Below are 14,765 nucleotides of genomic sequence, written 5' to 3'. Positions count from 1 at the left end.
TGGGGAAAGAGTCACACCTTAATCACATGCAGTCACGCAGAAACCTCCGTTCCACAGCAGAGCTCAGCAGCTCCATCACCCCTCAACCAATCGGATTACAATATTCAGAAAGCATACTTACATCTCGACCAGGCAGGCATTCATATTTAACAAGCCGGCATTATTGCTACAGTAATAAGACATATTCAAGTGGGCGGGGGATGCAATGTTTGATGCAACTGAACTGTCATTCTGATATTAAATAAAAGTCTGTCTCACTGCGAGTGACGAAGGAAAGATTAGCACAAATTGTTTCAAACTATTGTAAACGCTGGTAAAAGAAAACACGTGAAGAAAAGAAAAAATAATAATTTGAAGTGTAAGCGATCAAATCAGTTGGACTTTACTGCTGACAGTATGGCTGAATTGCCATGTGAGGTTTAAGCAAATTAAGCAGCCGACATTTTCGGTTGAAGTGAAAACATTTCTGGAGTAAGATCTGTGAACAGTTAAGGAAATATTGTTTATGTGACCAACGAGGATGAAACCTTGAGGTGGACGGGCAGTCTTTGGATACTGGTGATAAAAGCAGGTGAAATCAGTGGAGATCAAAATGTGTTAAATGTTTCTTTAAGCAAAATCGCTAAATGCAGTTGAGTAAACTTCAACTTCTCACTGCTTTTTAATCCTAAGGTGCCTGAAGTGTGTGTCACAAGCACAGTCTGCACACAGTGCAACTAAGATTACATGCAAAGGGTAGCATGTAGATATAATGATGAAGAGGTGAGGATGATCAAACAGGAAACTTGGCTCACCCATTCATTTATATAAGGAACAATGTGGCTGATATAGTGTCAGTGTTTACATCACTCAATGCAAACACGTGCTGAACAATCTACAACCGTTGTGGGGTTCTAGAGATCATTTATTTCTCACAAGAGAAAGTCCTAAACAAGTTTCTTCTTTTTTTGGCTTTGAAGAGCGCAGAAAAATGATGAAATAAAGTGGCTGTCCATTATCTCAACTATCTGGGAGATAAATGCATGAAGAAATGTCAAGCAGCATAATCACAACGTGGCCCAAAGTGCATATCAGTGACATCAGCGTACGTCTTTGTGGATGTAGGCATCCATCAACTTCATCGCAGAAACCGGTTTGAGCTCAACTGTGTGGCTTGGTTTCTAGTTATATGATGTGCGTTGGATAAGTTATTGCAAAATGAGTGTAGTTTTGTTGTTGCATTGGAAAATAACCACACTTTGTTGTAATAAATTATGGTTTGCAAAGCTGCAAGTATTAAAATGTCCTGGATGATAGAGTATACGTCAGGCTTTATCTTCCGTACCTCTGACACAAGCAGGAGAAGGGGAGGAGACACTTTCATGGAGATATTTTGGCTTTTTTAAAAAAAAAGTTCAACATAATTAAACATTCACAAATGTCAAGAACACCGTATGTTCATAGACATCTCAAGCAGGTCACAAACTTGCTCCCCTCAGCTAGCTCTGTCTTCCTGCTGAAAGAAAGGGGCACTTTGGCCCTTTAAAGCTGGAGTTCAGGGTACAAGGTGTGCAGGCATATGGCAAGTTAGGAGCCTGCTGGTTCAAGATCAAGGCCTTCCCCGGGTTTCATTCCTACACAGCGCCGTTCTGTAGTCGGTCAGGGGCGAAGCAGCCGTTGGTCCTACAGCTGCTTTCGGCTCTATTGTCTTGGGTCAGTTTCTCCCTGGCCTTCCAGCGCTGAGCCAGCGGCTCCATGAACAAGGAGAGAGAAGACAGCAGGTAGCAGAAGCCAGCCAGGTAGAAGGAGCAGTCGTAAGTCTGAGTGTAGTCATAGAGGAACCCTGGAAGATGCAGCAGAGGCTCACTTTAAAAGTTACATTCAACTTGTATTAAATATCACGCAGACTCAAGCTACATTTTTATTGATGTATAAATATTCAAACGGTTTTAAGTAAGTAGCTTGTAAAGATTAATAGTAGACAATAACATATACACTAATCAATATAATGCTCGGACAGCCGAGTCGTTAAAAATGCTTACGAATGCATGTTCGTTGTGTTTCAGAAAAACATTTGGATTCATTATAACTCAAACATTTATTAGGCAAACGTCACTAAAGGTGAGTCGGATGTTTGATCTGATGAAAAAAGAGATGCAAAGTTATTCAAACCAAAAGTTGTTGGTTAAAAAAAGAACAGACGTACCAAAACAGCAAAAAAGCTGTGGCAATTTGCAGTCGCGGAACTAGAAATGACCATAAATGATTTTTTTTTAAGGATTAAAAACCAGCCAGAGGGAGCATTACAGTGCATTAGTGAATAATTTAACCATTCATTAGCCGTTAATAAAGCAATTAGTTGCAGCGAAAGTGTTTTAAAGTTTGCATTATAAAAATTCACATGTGACATATTCGCATTTTGAGGAATCCCATTTTGAGAGTGGGTGACCTTAGTGAAAGCTGCTTTCAGTTACCATGCACCAGCGTTGGCTTCCTTTGCATGAGCCACGTTCATTCATTTCAGTTGAGTGAAGGAGGCAAGAGGCCCGTTTCACCCAGGCTGGGGTCATGCTTTGACCAGCAGGGATGGCAAACAGAGCCACGTGCTGTTGGCATACTATCCTAAAGAGGGATCATTCATCACATTTCAACCCTGAAATTCCCAACACTGTAAGCAGGGACCACGCCAATGTGTTTAGGGGAACCCCAACCCCCCTTTCTGATGCCCCCCCCCCCCCCCCCTCAAATGTAACATTCCCTAAAGTAAGGTATTTTTCTTGGAATCAACTTTCATATTAGCAGAAAATAGCATTAATCCCGATCAGGCATTGTGTATTGGATCCATCTACTCCTGATTGCACTTTTGATGGGAGTTCATGAGTTGCTTTGATGTGTGTGCTTAAAAAATATATTAAAACGTGTCACAAATTTATTTAATGAAAAACAAACCCTTGATTGGAAACAGCTCTCAAAGGGTCACAACAAAGTCATTCAAATCCAGTCGTGACAGAACATTATTATTCTATGGGTTGGGCTTTTTTGTCAGGAGGAAATCTGACCTCGTATCTTATTCGTGTACTTTGAGTGACTTGACGTGAGAATTTGCTGCTTGTTTTTCTTCTACTGGCTGCAAGACCAGGCAAGGAAAAAAACGTTTGGAGGAACTGTAAGGAATTCATGGTCCCATATTTGAATATCTATTTATCAGAAAGTCTTATCAAGCCCTTCACTCATCATTCACCACATTTGAAACACTTGAATCTCCCCCAATGCAAACACACGCACGCACACACACACTCACGTTCAAACTTCACCTTTCTCTGTGAGTAGCAAATCATTTAGTTCGCATAAGGTCACAACAGCGATCCCATACAGATGTAATGCACAGGAGAACTGACATCTGGCTCCTGCCTGATTTCCATGACGTGATCCACTCACCTGCCAAAGGAGGCCCTGTGAGGCAACCCAAGCCAACAAAGAACATGGAGAAGCCCATGGAGTTGTTGACTCTCTCTGACCCCACGAGATCTACCTGGAACGAGGAAGTCACGTTCAGTCGGGAGCTCTTTACATACCAGGATGCCATTCTGCTTGCATAGTAAGATGTATAAAGAAATGTGCTTTGCAAATGTTTTATCACTGCATAAATCAAATACTGTATACTCCATATTGTTTCCAGGTTTTCTAAGCTACAGAATTTAACGCTTTGTCCTTCCTTTGTGGAAGGAATAAGTGCCTCCTAACTTTAAGAGATGGACGTTATTCATTTTCTGAAATTTGAAGTAACCAGATAAAGACTTAAATGTTCTTTACAAAACTTCAGGAAGATTTGGACCCCTTCTCTTTTCACCCTTGTTTTGATACATCTACATTGTCCTAAAACATTTATATTGTATGGCCTCCTGATGAGATCTTTGGTTGGACAAATGTCTATGAAGATTAGAAGAGTGAGAAGAGTGAGTGAAGGAAATGGCTGCAGGAGGAGGGTGGAAGAGCCTGAAGGCAATCTCTGCCTTCAAGGAAACCAACTTCTCTCTTCTCCACTGCAATACTGTGACCCTGCCCCACACGCACTTTCAAAATTAGCTGAAAGACTTCCCTGAGAAACATCTTTCCATTTGTTTAGCCGTTGTCACCATGCAGCAGTTATAATTGCTGCGGCTTTTTAAGAACAATGAGAAAAATGTTGCAGACAAATATCAGATTTTTACATGATTTTTACATTCAACTGTGCAAAAAATTGAAGGATTATTATGTATTAGTATGCTTAAATGCATCAAAATTAAATCTTGGGATGTACCAAATAAACACTGCTCCCCATTTCTTCATGATATCTACCAAATGAGCCAGCTCAGAGAGACCAACCTATAAGTTATATTTCACTTATTTTCTAAAACATTCTATGTGTTTGAGTGCAGCGTGACCTAAAGTTACAATCTGACTACTAATAGCAACACGCTCAGACAGGGTGGTGTCCTTACTAGAACTGGAAGCAGCAGAGCCATGTATCCACCACAGAAGATGGCGAAGAAGACGGCGTAAACCATCAGCAGTATGTAGGAGGTCGCCAAAGGGGAGAGCAGGTTTACAAGGCCACAGAGAATCAGGTAGGCCTTGTGGTAATGGTATTTATGGAACAGATTCCTGTCTGTCACCCAGCCTGAAGCCAGCTGTGCAATGGTCTCTGTGATGCCTGCAACAGAGGCGAGCAGATGATGTTGAGAAACTATTTTGTGGGGGGAAAAAGTGAAATTAAAATTGCACACAAAGTAAAGCTCGGCGATTAAGATGAGTCTCTGAGGTAAGATAGAAATGAAAACGTTCAGCCGACATCAGGAAAGTGATATTACAATAAATTGAAGACAGACCACCCCTAAACAATAGATTGTTATACTACTACCCCTGATTTCCTTATTTTTACTGAAATAAAACGCCGACTTGGAGTGGATCATTTAGCTGAGTAACATGCTCTCCTTTCTTAAACATGCACAGGGCAGGGAACACATACAATTCAGGTAGTTACAGGAAACAATAGAAAAGTCCACCTCAGAGCTGGATATTGTTGCGTACGCGCGGTTAAGCTGTCTGTGTCACCTGACAGCATTCCTGCTCCTTTAATATGAAGTGCAGTAGGGAGTAACGTGCGCGTGCTTGTGCGTGTGCGTGTGTATTAGGGTGACGCAAAGAACATGTTTCAGTAAAGAATGATGTATAACAACACAGGCAGAATTTTGCCAGCCAAGTCGGATTTAAATCTTTCTTTTTGTTGTCTAAAACAAGACAACAACAAGAAAGCGTCATCAATTTGACGACCTTTGGACGACACTGGTGACCTCCAGGGTGACTGCTCAATATTGAACTGATTCTACTCGGCTATGATGACTGGGCAGGTATGCACTTTGCTGAGGTCAACTGATTTGCTAGAAGTGATCAGGAACTGCAGTGGTGTATTGACTTTTGCAAGAATAGCTACACTGAGCCATTGATCAATGAAACAACCTGAATCTGTGTGGATCAGATTCACATCTGCTGAGCCTCTGCACCACGACAGAGCAGGCTGCAGCCACTGAGAATCTGCTGAATAAGGGCTTTCAGACAGTATTTATTTTACATATATTGAGACAAATAAAATGAACATTTTCAAAGGTTTGGATAAAGTTAAAATTAATTAACAGGAAAATGCATTGCCAGTAAACCTTCCTTATGAATGCAGAGTATTTCCTCCTTTGAGGTTGGAAAGATGACATGATACAGCTGTACCGCATTTATTTGTCCTGTAGCGACACAAGTCAATGTCCTGCAGTGTTGCCTGCTTGAATTCCAACGAAGTCTAAGCATGTTTGTGTGCTTTAATCTCAGCAGGTTTGTCCAGGCTCGCAGCTGTTCCTGATCAAACTCAGCGCAGTGCAGTTTAAATTTGGCCTCTCCAAGTAGCACCTTGAGCCATCTGCATTAAGGACATTATTACTTCTATGCATTTCTCTCTATGGTGCATTCTGGGCATTATCAGGTCCTTCCCCTTTGCATTGAAGGGAGACATCTTTGTTACGATATTAATGAAAGGTCCATGAAAGGCATTTTGGTTTTCCCAGCTTCTCTGAGGTCGGAGGTGACTATTCCGCACATGTATCAGCCACTTTAGAACTCGACTTAAAAAAATTGGGATCCCCTCTTGTCGCTACAGCAACAAATTTCCACAGTTAGCTGTTGCTTAGCGACTTTTGTAAGCCCCAAGTGTTGAAGGTTGATGAACAGACTGACTTTGAAGAGCGTGGCCTCCCTCCCACAGCCTAGCCTAGCCCTAGTAACGGACTTCTATGGCAAGCACTGGGTATTAGAATGGTGAACAGTGGGACACTGGCATAGAAGCTTTGTGTGTGGGTGGCGCCCCATCTCTCCAGCTCTGTCTCTCTCTCTCGCCCATTGCAGAATGTGACAGAACAAACCTGCCTGAGTCAAAGGAATCTGTCGTCTTGCTGCATCTTGGCACCAAGAGAATGAGTAGCTCCACAGACCATCAGGGATCATTCTGACATCTATAACCTCTGATTTGTGCTTTTATTTTTGGTTTAAGCCATCTATATACCATATCTTAAAATTACACTTTCATTCCCCAAATGCTCACAAATAACCACAACAGTCATTCTGTTAGCTGAAAAATAATTACTCCAATGCAAGAGCCTTGATGCATAATTCAAAGAAGGATTCCATGTTGAAGAAAAAAGAAAATATTTTTTTAAATAAAATCATCTTTATGATTGTGTCAGTTTCTTTTTCTATGCATATGGTTTGGCTTAATCAATGTTATACTCCTAAACCCACCTGCTCTGGCCAGTGGAACAAAGTTCAGCTTTTATGCATGCACATTCATTACGTAAGACTGCAGAGATTCCGCAGCTCACAAATAATTAATGCCTAGAAATTGACTGGGAGCTTTTGCATTGCTTTTTAGGACCCCTTCTTATCACTAGAACTACCAAGGCAGTCATGTTGACTGTTTTGAAAATTTGCAACGTCATAGCTTAACATACCGGTAGTTAAAAGAAAAAATGTAACAATGGGATCCTGACTTTTCCTAAATGTGTGTATATATTATAACATTGTTTTAGCATTAAAATTTCAAAAGACAAAAGCGATCCGAGTATTACTACCTTGAATGACAATAGCAGACAAATTGCCTGCGTGCCTTTTACAGGGCGTGTCATGTGTCACTCTTTGCTACATTGTCCTGCTCTTTTTTTAGGCTCTGTGAAGCTAAAACCTAGTTATAGCTTCAATCTATACCCAAAAGAGATGAAAACGAAAGTTATGGAGGCTTTAGCCTTGCTTCAGAGCCTTGGTGAGGAAGACTCTGACGGAGGAGCAGGTACAGAGAGTGATGTCTCTTTGTGTTTGGAAGAAGCTTCAATTAGCTCTTCCCTGATGCTGTGAGAGTTATGAACAGAGGTGGGTTATCTAGGTCAGAACCACTGCTGCTTGTTGGACTCATTTTATTTTATTGGATGCTGCTATTTCTTTTTCGAGGATTTATGCAATTATTGTGTATATATTTGAAAATTGCGTAGACTGTTTCTGTTTGAATGACTGTTTCTTACACGCCTCTAACTGGGACCAGAGTGCAGGGGGGGGGGGGGGGGGGGGGTGCAGCTTACCTGCGTTCACTGTGAGTGATTGTGAACCATGAGCAAAACAAATTGGCATCGCAACAGCAGAGTGTCTTCAGCTGGCTGGCTGGTTTTGAAAGCAGGATACATTTGTTTTGTTTTTCACAGAGATAACTGTTGCAGTTGGAGTTGGCATGCGTCATTGCAGAGACGTTATGTTGTGTCAATTAAATAAATAAAACACTCAAATCATTATAGTTTTCATCTAGTGGCCTGATGCTTTTTTTTACCTATTCCACCTATTTTTTCTTAGATCATTATAACAATAATCCAAATTATAATGTCCGAGCAGTCAAAGTGACTGCTATGCTCATTCTTGTAGTCACAGAATTCTGGTAGACTGAGTGTTAAGGAAACATGGACCTACCTCCACTCAGTCACTGCTAAAATCCCTGCGTAAAACATCATTCAAGACAAATGTCAGAAAGCAACTACATGTTCAATCTCATGTTCTCATTTACTAGAAAAAGAACTCTGAGAGCAAACCGCCATCAAGCAACTCATTCCCCCTATAAGTGGATTTACACCATCCATATGCTGATCTGGATCATCATCAAAAGGTTCTAAATTGTTCTTGTTATCTCTATAAACCAAACATGAAAAGTAAAAGTGAATCGGAGTTACATTTCGGTGACAATCCAGAAGAGTTCCTATAGTTGCTGTGTATTTTAACTTATTTGTGAATCCGTAAACGGGGGTTTCAATGTTAAAATTTAATATTTTTCCTGCCCTCATTCTGGGTCAGATCTCGTATTGTCGTATTGGAATGAAAGCCATTTCTAGGTCCAGCTGTTATCCTGATAACAAAATCCCAACTGCTCCAAAGGAACTTTATTCTGAAAAAAGACACTCTCCTTTGAGCATTATTGTTTGCATTAAAATAAGTGCTGTACACCTGCTACATCAGTCATCAAGTGTATTTCTGAAACAATTTCCTCAAAAGTTCATTCTAAAGTAAGAACTACAGGCAATAGTGTGTCTCACCTGCCACAGAGATGATAAAAGATGCATCCATAGCATCAATGCCCAGGGTCCTGGCACGAGCAGACAGGTGGAAATAAGGGATGAAGTACGCCAGCTGGCTGAAGACGGTGGACCAAGTGTAAATACAAAAGAATGGGTCCTTCAGGAGAGAGAAATCCAGAACTTTGGCATTTGTAATGGTCACCTCACTCGGTGTGCTGGTATGTGAGGTAACGCCAACGACAGTGGAGCCATTCGTGATGCCATTAAGCTCCACTGAGTTGTCTAGAGTTCTACACTGACTCAAGTCAGAGTGGGAGTCATGACCACTGACACCATTGACGACTAATCTGGTCAGTTCAGGATTCACTGACTGTCCCTGAGTGCACCGGCCTGCTAAATCCTCATCGTCAGTATGAGAGGCAGAAGGAGGTGATGCCACCGAGTCAGATTTTGAGATACCATTGGATATGTGAGATGAGCCATTTAAGCAGCTCTTAGTGTATTCCTTCTCCGATGAGCTCTTGTGGGACACAGCAGGGCTCTTTTGGATGGAAGAAGAGGTAGGGTTTGAAACCAGAGGCTTCACATTGATGGGTCGCAAAAGCATCCCAGAGGCCACCAGATTCAGCATGAGCCCGCCCAGAATCAGCATTGCTCCTGTGAGGGTGAAAGAAAGCTCAGGGTCCAAACATATCACCCAGAATTGCCACTTTTCCGATACATTCTGATCGGAAATTGATTAGGATTTTTACACCGCCTGCTCTTTCACAGATCTGGCCTGCTTACCTTGCCAGGCGTATAGATCCAGAAGTAACTGAGTGAATGGCGCAAGGGCAAAGGTCAAACCCATCCCAGAACGCCCGACTGCATATGCCGTTGAAAGCCTCTTTTTAAAGTACAGCGCTGTGACCACTGAGAAGGCTTGGTATAGTAGAGCAAAACCAATTCCTAAGAGGGAAAAAAGACATTTGGGAGAATGATCGGACTTGGAGTCATCATGGAAACAGCAGATGTGAGTCTCGTTGAGACATCTTGGACTATCACTGATTTATACTCACCAACTACAAGTCCCATGCTGATGTAGAGGAACACCACGCTGTTGGCAAAAACACTAAGGAGAAAGCCTCCACTAACCAGGAGTGACCCGGTGATGCTGGTCACCCTGACTCCAAACTTGGCACAGGCCACAGCAGCAATGGGTGCTACAGGAGAGGAAGCACAAACACAAACTAGCTTTCCATTGACTACTGATTGATGTGCAAGTTCAGACATGCAGCACAATCATAGGTCCAAATTGTGGAAGCTCTTGTTCTTACGGATATTTCATTGACTTGGATGACAGGTGACCGACTTACACTAGAAAAACGTTCGAGATACTGTCTTTATTTCCAGCCTGTGTCGGAGGCAAAACAGAAGAAATGATCTTTTCTCAATACAAACCGGCAGACAGACGAAGACTTGACATAATAGAACCAATCCAGCTGATACTCTCTGCCGACCCTCCAAAATCATCTTGAAATGCCAAAAAGAAGATCCCAAAAGTCTTGAGCGTTCCCATTACAAGGACATTTACCTGCATAGACAAGCACATGCAAAGAATGGAAATATGAGCAGTGCTAACACAAACTAAAGACTTTTTATAGGATGAGCACATGAAACAGGCACAAGATGACTTTAGAAAATGTTTTCATGAAAAAACAAAATAAAAAATTGTTGATTAAGAGTGCTGCGATGTGTTTATCTGGTTTACATTTTAGGTTTTCAACACTACCATAATAATAGGCACAACAAATGTATGTGTTAAAGATGAGGGATCATGAATGACTTAGGAAGACGTACCAAAAAGCAATGCAGCACCACCATCCAGCCCCAACCTCCATCTGGAGGGTCCTCATACTGGATCACTTTTTCCTTCTCCTTCTTATTTGTCATTGCATCCTTCCTGAACAGGTTCATGGCTGTCCTGGATTTACTGGGGGAGATCAAATAAATGTCTTCAGAATTCTACAGGCTGCATAAGCACATGCATTCTTTGAATCCCTTCTGGCTCAATGACAAAGTCCCATCAGGAGGGAAGCTAGCAGATGTTCACACAGCTCTGTTCACCACTAGTGTCACAGTAAATTTCATGGCCGAACAGTAATCCTAGAGATATTTGGGTATGAGATCGTGAATATCGTTTGCAAAGAATACTCCCATGTTCATAAAGTTAGAGGTGACAATCAGAATTTGAATTAGAGCAACTATTGATCCTTTCTACAGGAGGAACCCTGAAAAATTATATATAATATTAATCAGATATTGCAACAGGAATCTGGTCATCAGAATACTTCATTGATCCCAGTGGGAAATTCGGCACATGCGCACTGACAGGCTGCTAATGATAATATAAATTATAAAGAAAGCTAGGAGCTGGATGCTAACATTATAATATTGGATAAAGAATGCAAGGAATAAATCAGAGCAGGTCAAAAATAACCAGTAACCAACATGGAGAGGATTTTATTGGAAGATGTAGATGAGTTTCACACACAGTAACATATCCAATTTATGTTGGCAGCGGTCATTGCAAATTCCCCGTAAATGCAGGCTTGTCAGCTCCGCAGACACAAAAGTCAGATCCTTTCACTCCCTCGACGGCTGAGAAAGAATCGTTCTTCCATCCGAGGACTGCACTTTGAGCCGTACAAACAGCAAGTTGTTGGTTTTTGTCGAATGTAACAGCAGCAATTTTATTATTGATGCAATTTGCTGCTTTGGCACGGGATATGACTTCATGATTTATGCATCCAAGTAACCAATTAGTCCACTCTTCATTTTTTATAAAAAAAGCTTATTCTTCTTCGAGTTTCACATGAGAGAAAATATTGGCAGGTCTTACCGGAGCGGAGACGCAGGTGCATCCATCGCAGAGCAGAAACACAGACCTATATTGTTGCTGGACAGCTACCTCAAACTCTATCAGCTACCTGCACACCCGACAAAATGTAGCTGTTGCTGTCACACCTACACGTCTGCAAAGCCCTGGAGCCAACAAGTGCATAAACAAACACACACTCACAGGCATGCGGGCGCACACACACACACACACACACACACACACACACACAGAGACTCTCTCGATGACTGACATGGAAAGTTAACATGGTCCAAAGCAATGACGTATGACACATCCATTGTATTATCGCGCAAAATAATAATAGGAACTATTTCAAAGGAGTGGCTGACCAAGGCATTTGACAGGGTGAATCACCATAACCTGTTTACTAAACTCAAGCTTAGGGGTGTGCCTGGATGCATTTTACGTATCCTGGTCTACTGGTATGCCAAACAACATACGCAGGTTAAATGGGGACATAACCTATCCTCACCCTTCAGTACAGGCAATGGAGTACGGCAAGGGGGGCTTCTGTCTCCAGCCCTGTTTAACCTTTACATGGATAACCTGTCGAAGCAGTTGGGGAAGTGTAAGACAGGTTGTCTGATCGGGGACACTCTGTTAAACCATCTGATGTACGCAGACGACTTGGCAATTATGTCCCCCAGTACTGTTGGGTTCCAGCAGCTGTTGGATATATGCTCCGAGTATGGGGTTGAGTTTGATGTACAGGACAATGCGAAAAAGAGTGTGGTATTGATATGTAGGACCAAGGAGGATCAGAAGCTGCACTTTCCAATGTTTTACCTGTCGGGGCAATCCCTCTGTGTATCTAACTGTGTGAAATACCTTGGGCACATCATAACAGACAAGATGGAAGATGATGCTGACATGTATAGGAAGAGACGGATGTTGTATGTCCAAGCAAACATGCTAGTCCGTAAATTCCATTATTGTTCTGATGATGTGAAAGTGAGCTTGTTTCGGGCTTACTGCACGCCTACGTACGCGGCCCCATTATGGGTCCGCTACAAGAAGGAGACCCTGCGCAAACTTCAGGTAGCATATAATGACTGCCTGAGGATACTGCTGAAAAAGCCCAGGAGCAGCAGTGCTAGTAAGCTCTTTTGTGACTCAGGACTAAGCACTCTACATGCCCTCTTGAGGAACCTGATGTTTAAGTTCATGTCCCCACTTGATGAGTCAAGAAACAGTGTTATATTGATGCTCACAAATCCCAGGTGCAGCTCGGTCAGATATCAATCATATCTATGGAAACATTGGTATTGGTGTCTGTTATGACTCTCCTGAATAAGATGTTTTGCCGTGTTTTTGTGTTGTATGTTTTTACTATTGGGTCTAGAGCCTGTAATAAAGTTTATATATATCTATGTGTGGCCCCGTGATGCGCTGGCGACATGACTGGGGCATACAGGGGATACCCTGTACATATACACACGTAGTTACTTTCTGTCTAGAGACACTAGGTTTAGCGGTTGTTGCCACCTCTGTACGTTTTGTTCACCCTTTAGTTCAGTAGATTGGTTAGGCAGCCTTTTCTTTACGTTGGTTTTCTGAGACAGCAGACAGGTAGTCAGGCCGGGTTTTGTTTTAGTGCTTTTGATTATTTAGCACACCAACCGATTTGTCCCTGCCTCCTCCACCTGTCGTTAACCTTCCGTGACAATAAACCCCCTTTTGTGTTGCATTTCACAGTCTTCGACGAACCATTTGGTTGTCTCCTGTTTGGTCCGTTATTGTTCCACCTCGCGGTCGTAACAACCCCGGACCACCAAAGTGGATAAAGCGGCCGTACATGAGACGATTGAGGTTGTTTCATCGACAAGAAAAAGGATGGATGTCTAAATGATTAAAGTATTGTTTCCAACACCAGGTGTATTAATCTGTGTATCAAACTTAAATTCTGATGTTCAAAAGTTAGAGTACTTTTAAACAAGGTCAACAAAAAAAGGCCAGAAACCTCTTACTACCAGCTGACATTGGTAAGAATCAGAAAACAGAAAATACATTTCAGTCCCTGACCAAAGCAGCTGTCCTTATTGTAAATGTTCAGAAACAGTTTCAACTATTTGCTATATCACACATAAAAATGATTGAATCAACATTTAAACATGTGCCTATCCAACTAACGCTATATATATTCCAATCTTTAGAATCACACAAATTTGCAGCCACAACCACTGTGACGCTTGTATTGTTTATACACTTCTGAGTCTGTTTCGATAATGTGTTACAGTATTTACTTTTTATTTGGCAGTTATTAAAATGATGATGATTCAAGAGAACAGTCCCTTAATAATGAACAAAACAAGATGGACCGGTGCGGTTCTACTTCTGTGGACTAGTTGATGGAAAGAGGCTTTTTCAAAGAGAGCATATCACCAGTCTATTGTAGACCAAATCTATCTGACTTAGACATGCATAACAAGCACGACCAAATCAGTCAGAGAGCACAGAGAGGATTAAAGGGGGAATGAATTGGGCCAGTGTACTGTGAGAGAAGTATTTCCTCCCCATGTGCTGTTCACAAGTTGTCCTCAGAGTGGGCTTGAGTGCAAACATGATGGCGGATTGGAGACCAATGCATTTGTTGTGCGGTATTTACTTCACAAAACTAACTGCACTTCTAATGGGACACTCTCTCCACTTTATAGAGTCTGTATTTGGTCTAAATGTAAGTATTTCAGAAGAAACACACTCCTATGAAAAAAAAGCTGACATTTGGGCCAGGTTTTTGTAATGTTGCACATGCGCATAGCAAAAGCAGCAAAGACATCATTTCTGCAGGGAATGCGAGTCGCATTTACCACATTAATGTATCGTAGCGATCGTGAGGCGCAATGCACCATGGGAGTTTACTGTGATGTGCTGTTGGCACCATGAGTGAGGGGTGTGTTGCGTTGGGTGTTTCTTGGGCAATATTCCTGCATTGTCAAGTGTTCCTGCGTCATAATAAAAGCACCTGCGGGAGGTAGCATGCATAATAATAATTAATTAATGAGCAAGTTAGTGTTGACACTGCGAGCTCAATGACATTTAAAAATGTGTTTGTTTTTTTTACTTGTGGATGAAAATGTGATTAATATTATGCAAGTGTGATATTGTACTTTGAAGATGTCCTGTGGTTTGTTTGCCTGATAATTAATAAAGCCCCTAAAAAGTGAAAAAGTGAGCACGCATAAACTGACACGAGCTCGACTCCAGTGTGGTTCTTCTCCTTGAGCTCTCTACAGTATTATTTCACACACCCAGATCCC

General features: G+C 41.8%; 1 protein-coding gene across 1 annotated transcript; it reads right to left on the bottom strand.

Annotated features, from left to right (window-relative positions):
• Window positions 1-1,613: 1,613 nt before the first annotated feature.
• Window positions 1,614-10,565, bottom strand: slc16a4 (solute carrier family 16 member 4). The gene is made up of 8 exons (XM_068750905.1): window positions 10,449-10,565; window positions 10,050-10,182; window positions 9,668-9,811; window positions 9,396-9,557; window positions 8,628-9,266; window positions 4,461-4,672; window positions 3,418-3,511; window positions 1,614-1,822 (listed from the first exon to the last, which is right to left on the bottom strand). The coding sequence occupies exons 1-8, from the start codon at window positions 10,563-10,565 to the stop codon at window positions 1,614-1,616; spliced, it is 1,710 nt and encodes a 569-aa protein (XP_068607006.1).
• Between the last annotated feature and the right edge of the window lie 4,200 nt (window positions 10,566-14,765).

The sequence above is a fragment of the Brachionichthys hirsutus genome, chromosome 2 (genome assembly GCF_040956055.1).
Source record: "Brachionichthys hirsutus isolate HB-005 chromosome 2, CSIRO-AGI_Bhir_v1, whole genome shotgun sequence".
Lineage (NCBI taxonomy): Eukaryota > Metazoa > Chordata > Actinopteri > Lophiiformes > Brachionichthyidae > Brachionichthys > Brachionichthys hirsutus.
This window is presented reverse-complemented; position numbering and strand designations above follow the sequence as displayed.

Coding starts and splice junctions, on each gene's coding strand:
- slc16a4 (XM_068750905.1), bottom strand. CDS start 10,565: ATGAACCTGTTCAGGAAGGATGCAATGACAAATAAGAAGGAGAAGGAA. Junction 9,558..9,667: donor CAGCATGGGACTTGTAGTTG/GTGAGTATAAAT, acceptor TTTCCCTCTTAG/GAATTGGTTTTGCTCTACTA. Junction 4,673..8,627: donor TTTTATCATCTCTGTGGCAG/GTGAGACACACT, acceptor CCTCTGTTGCAG/GCATCACAGAGACCATTGCA.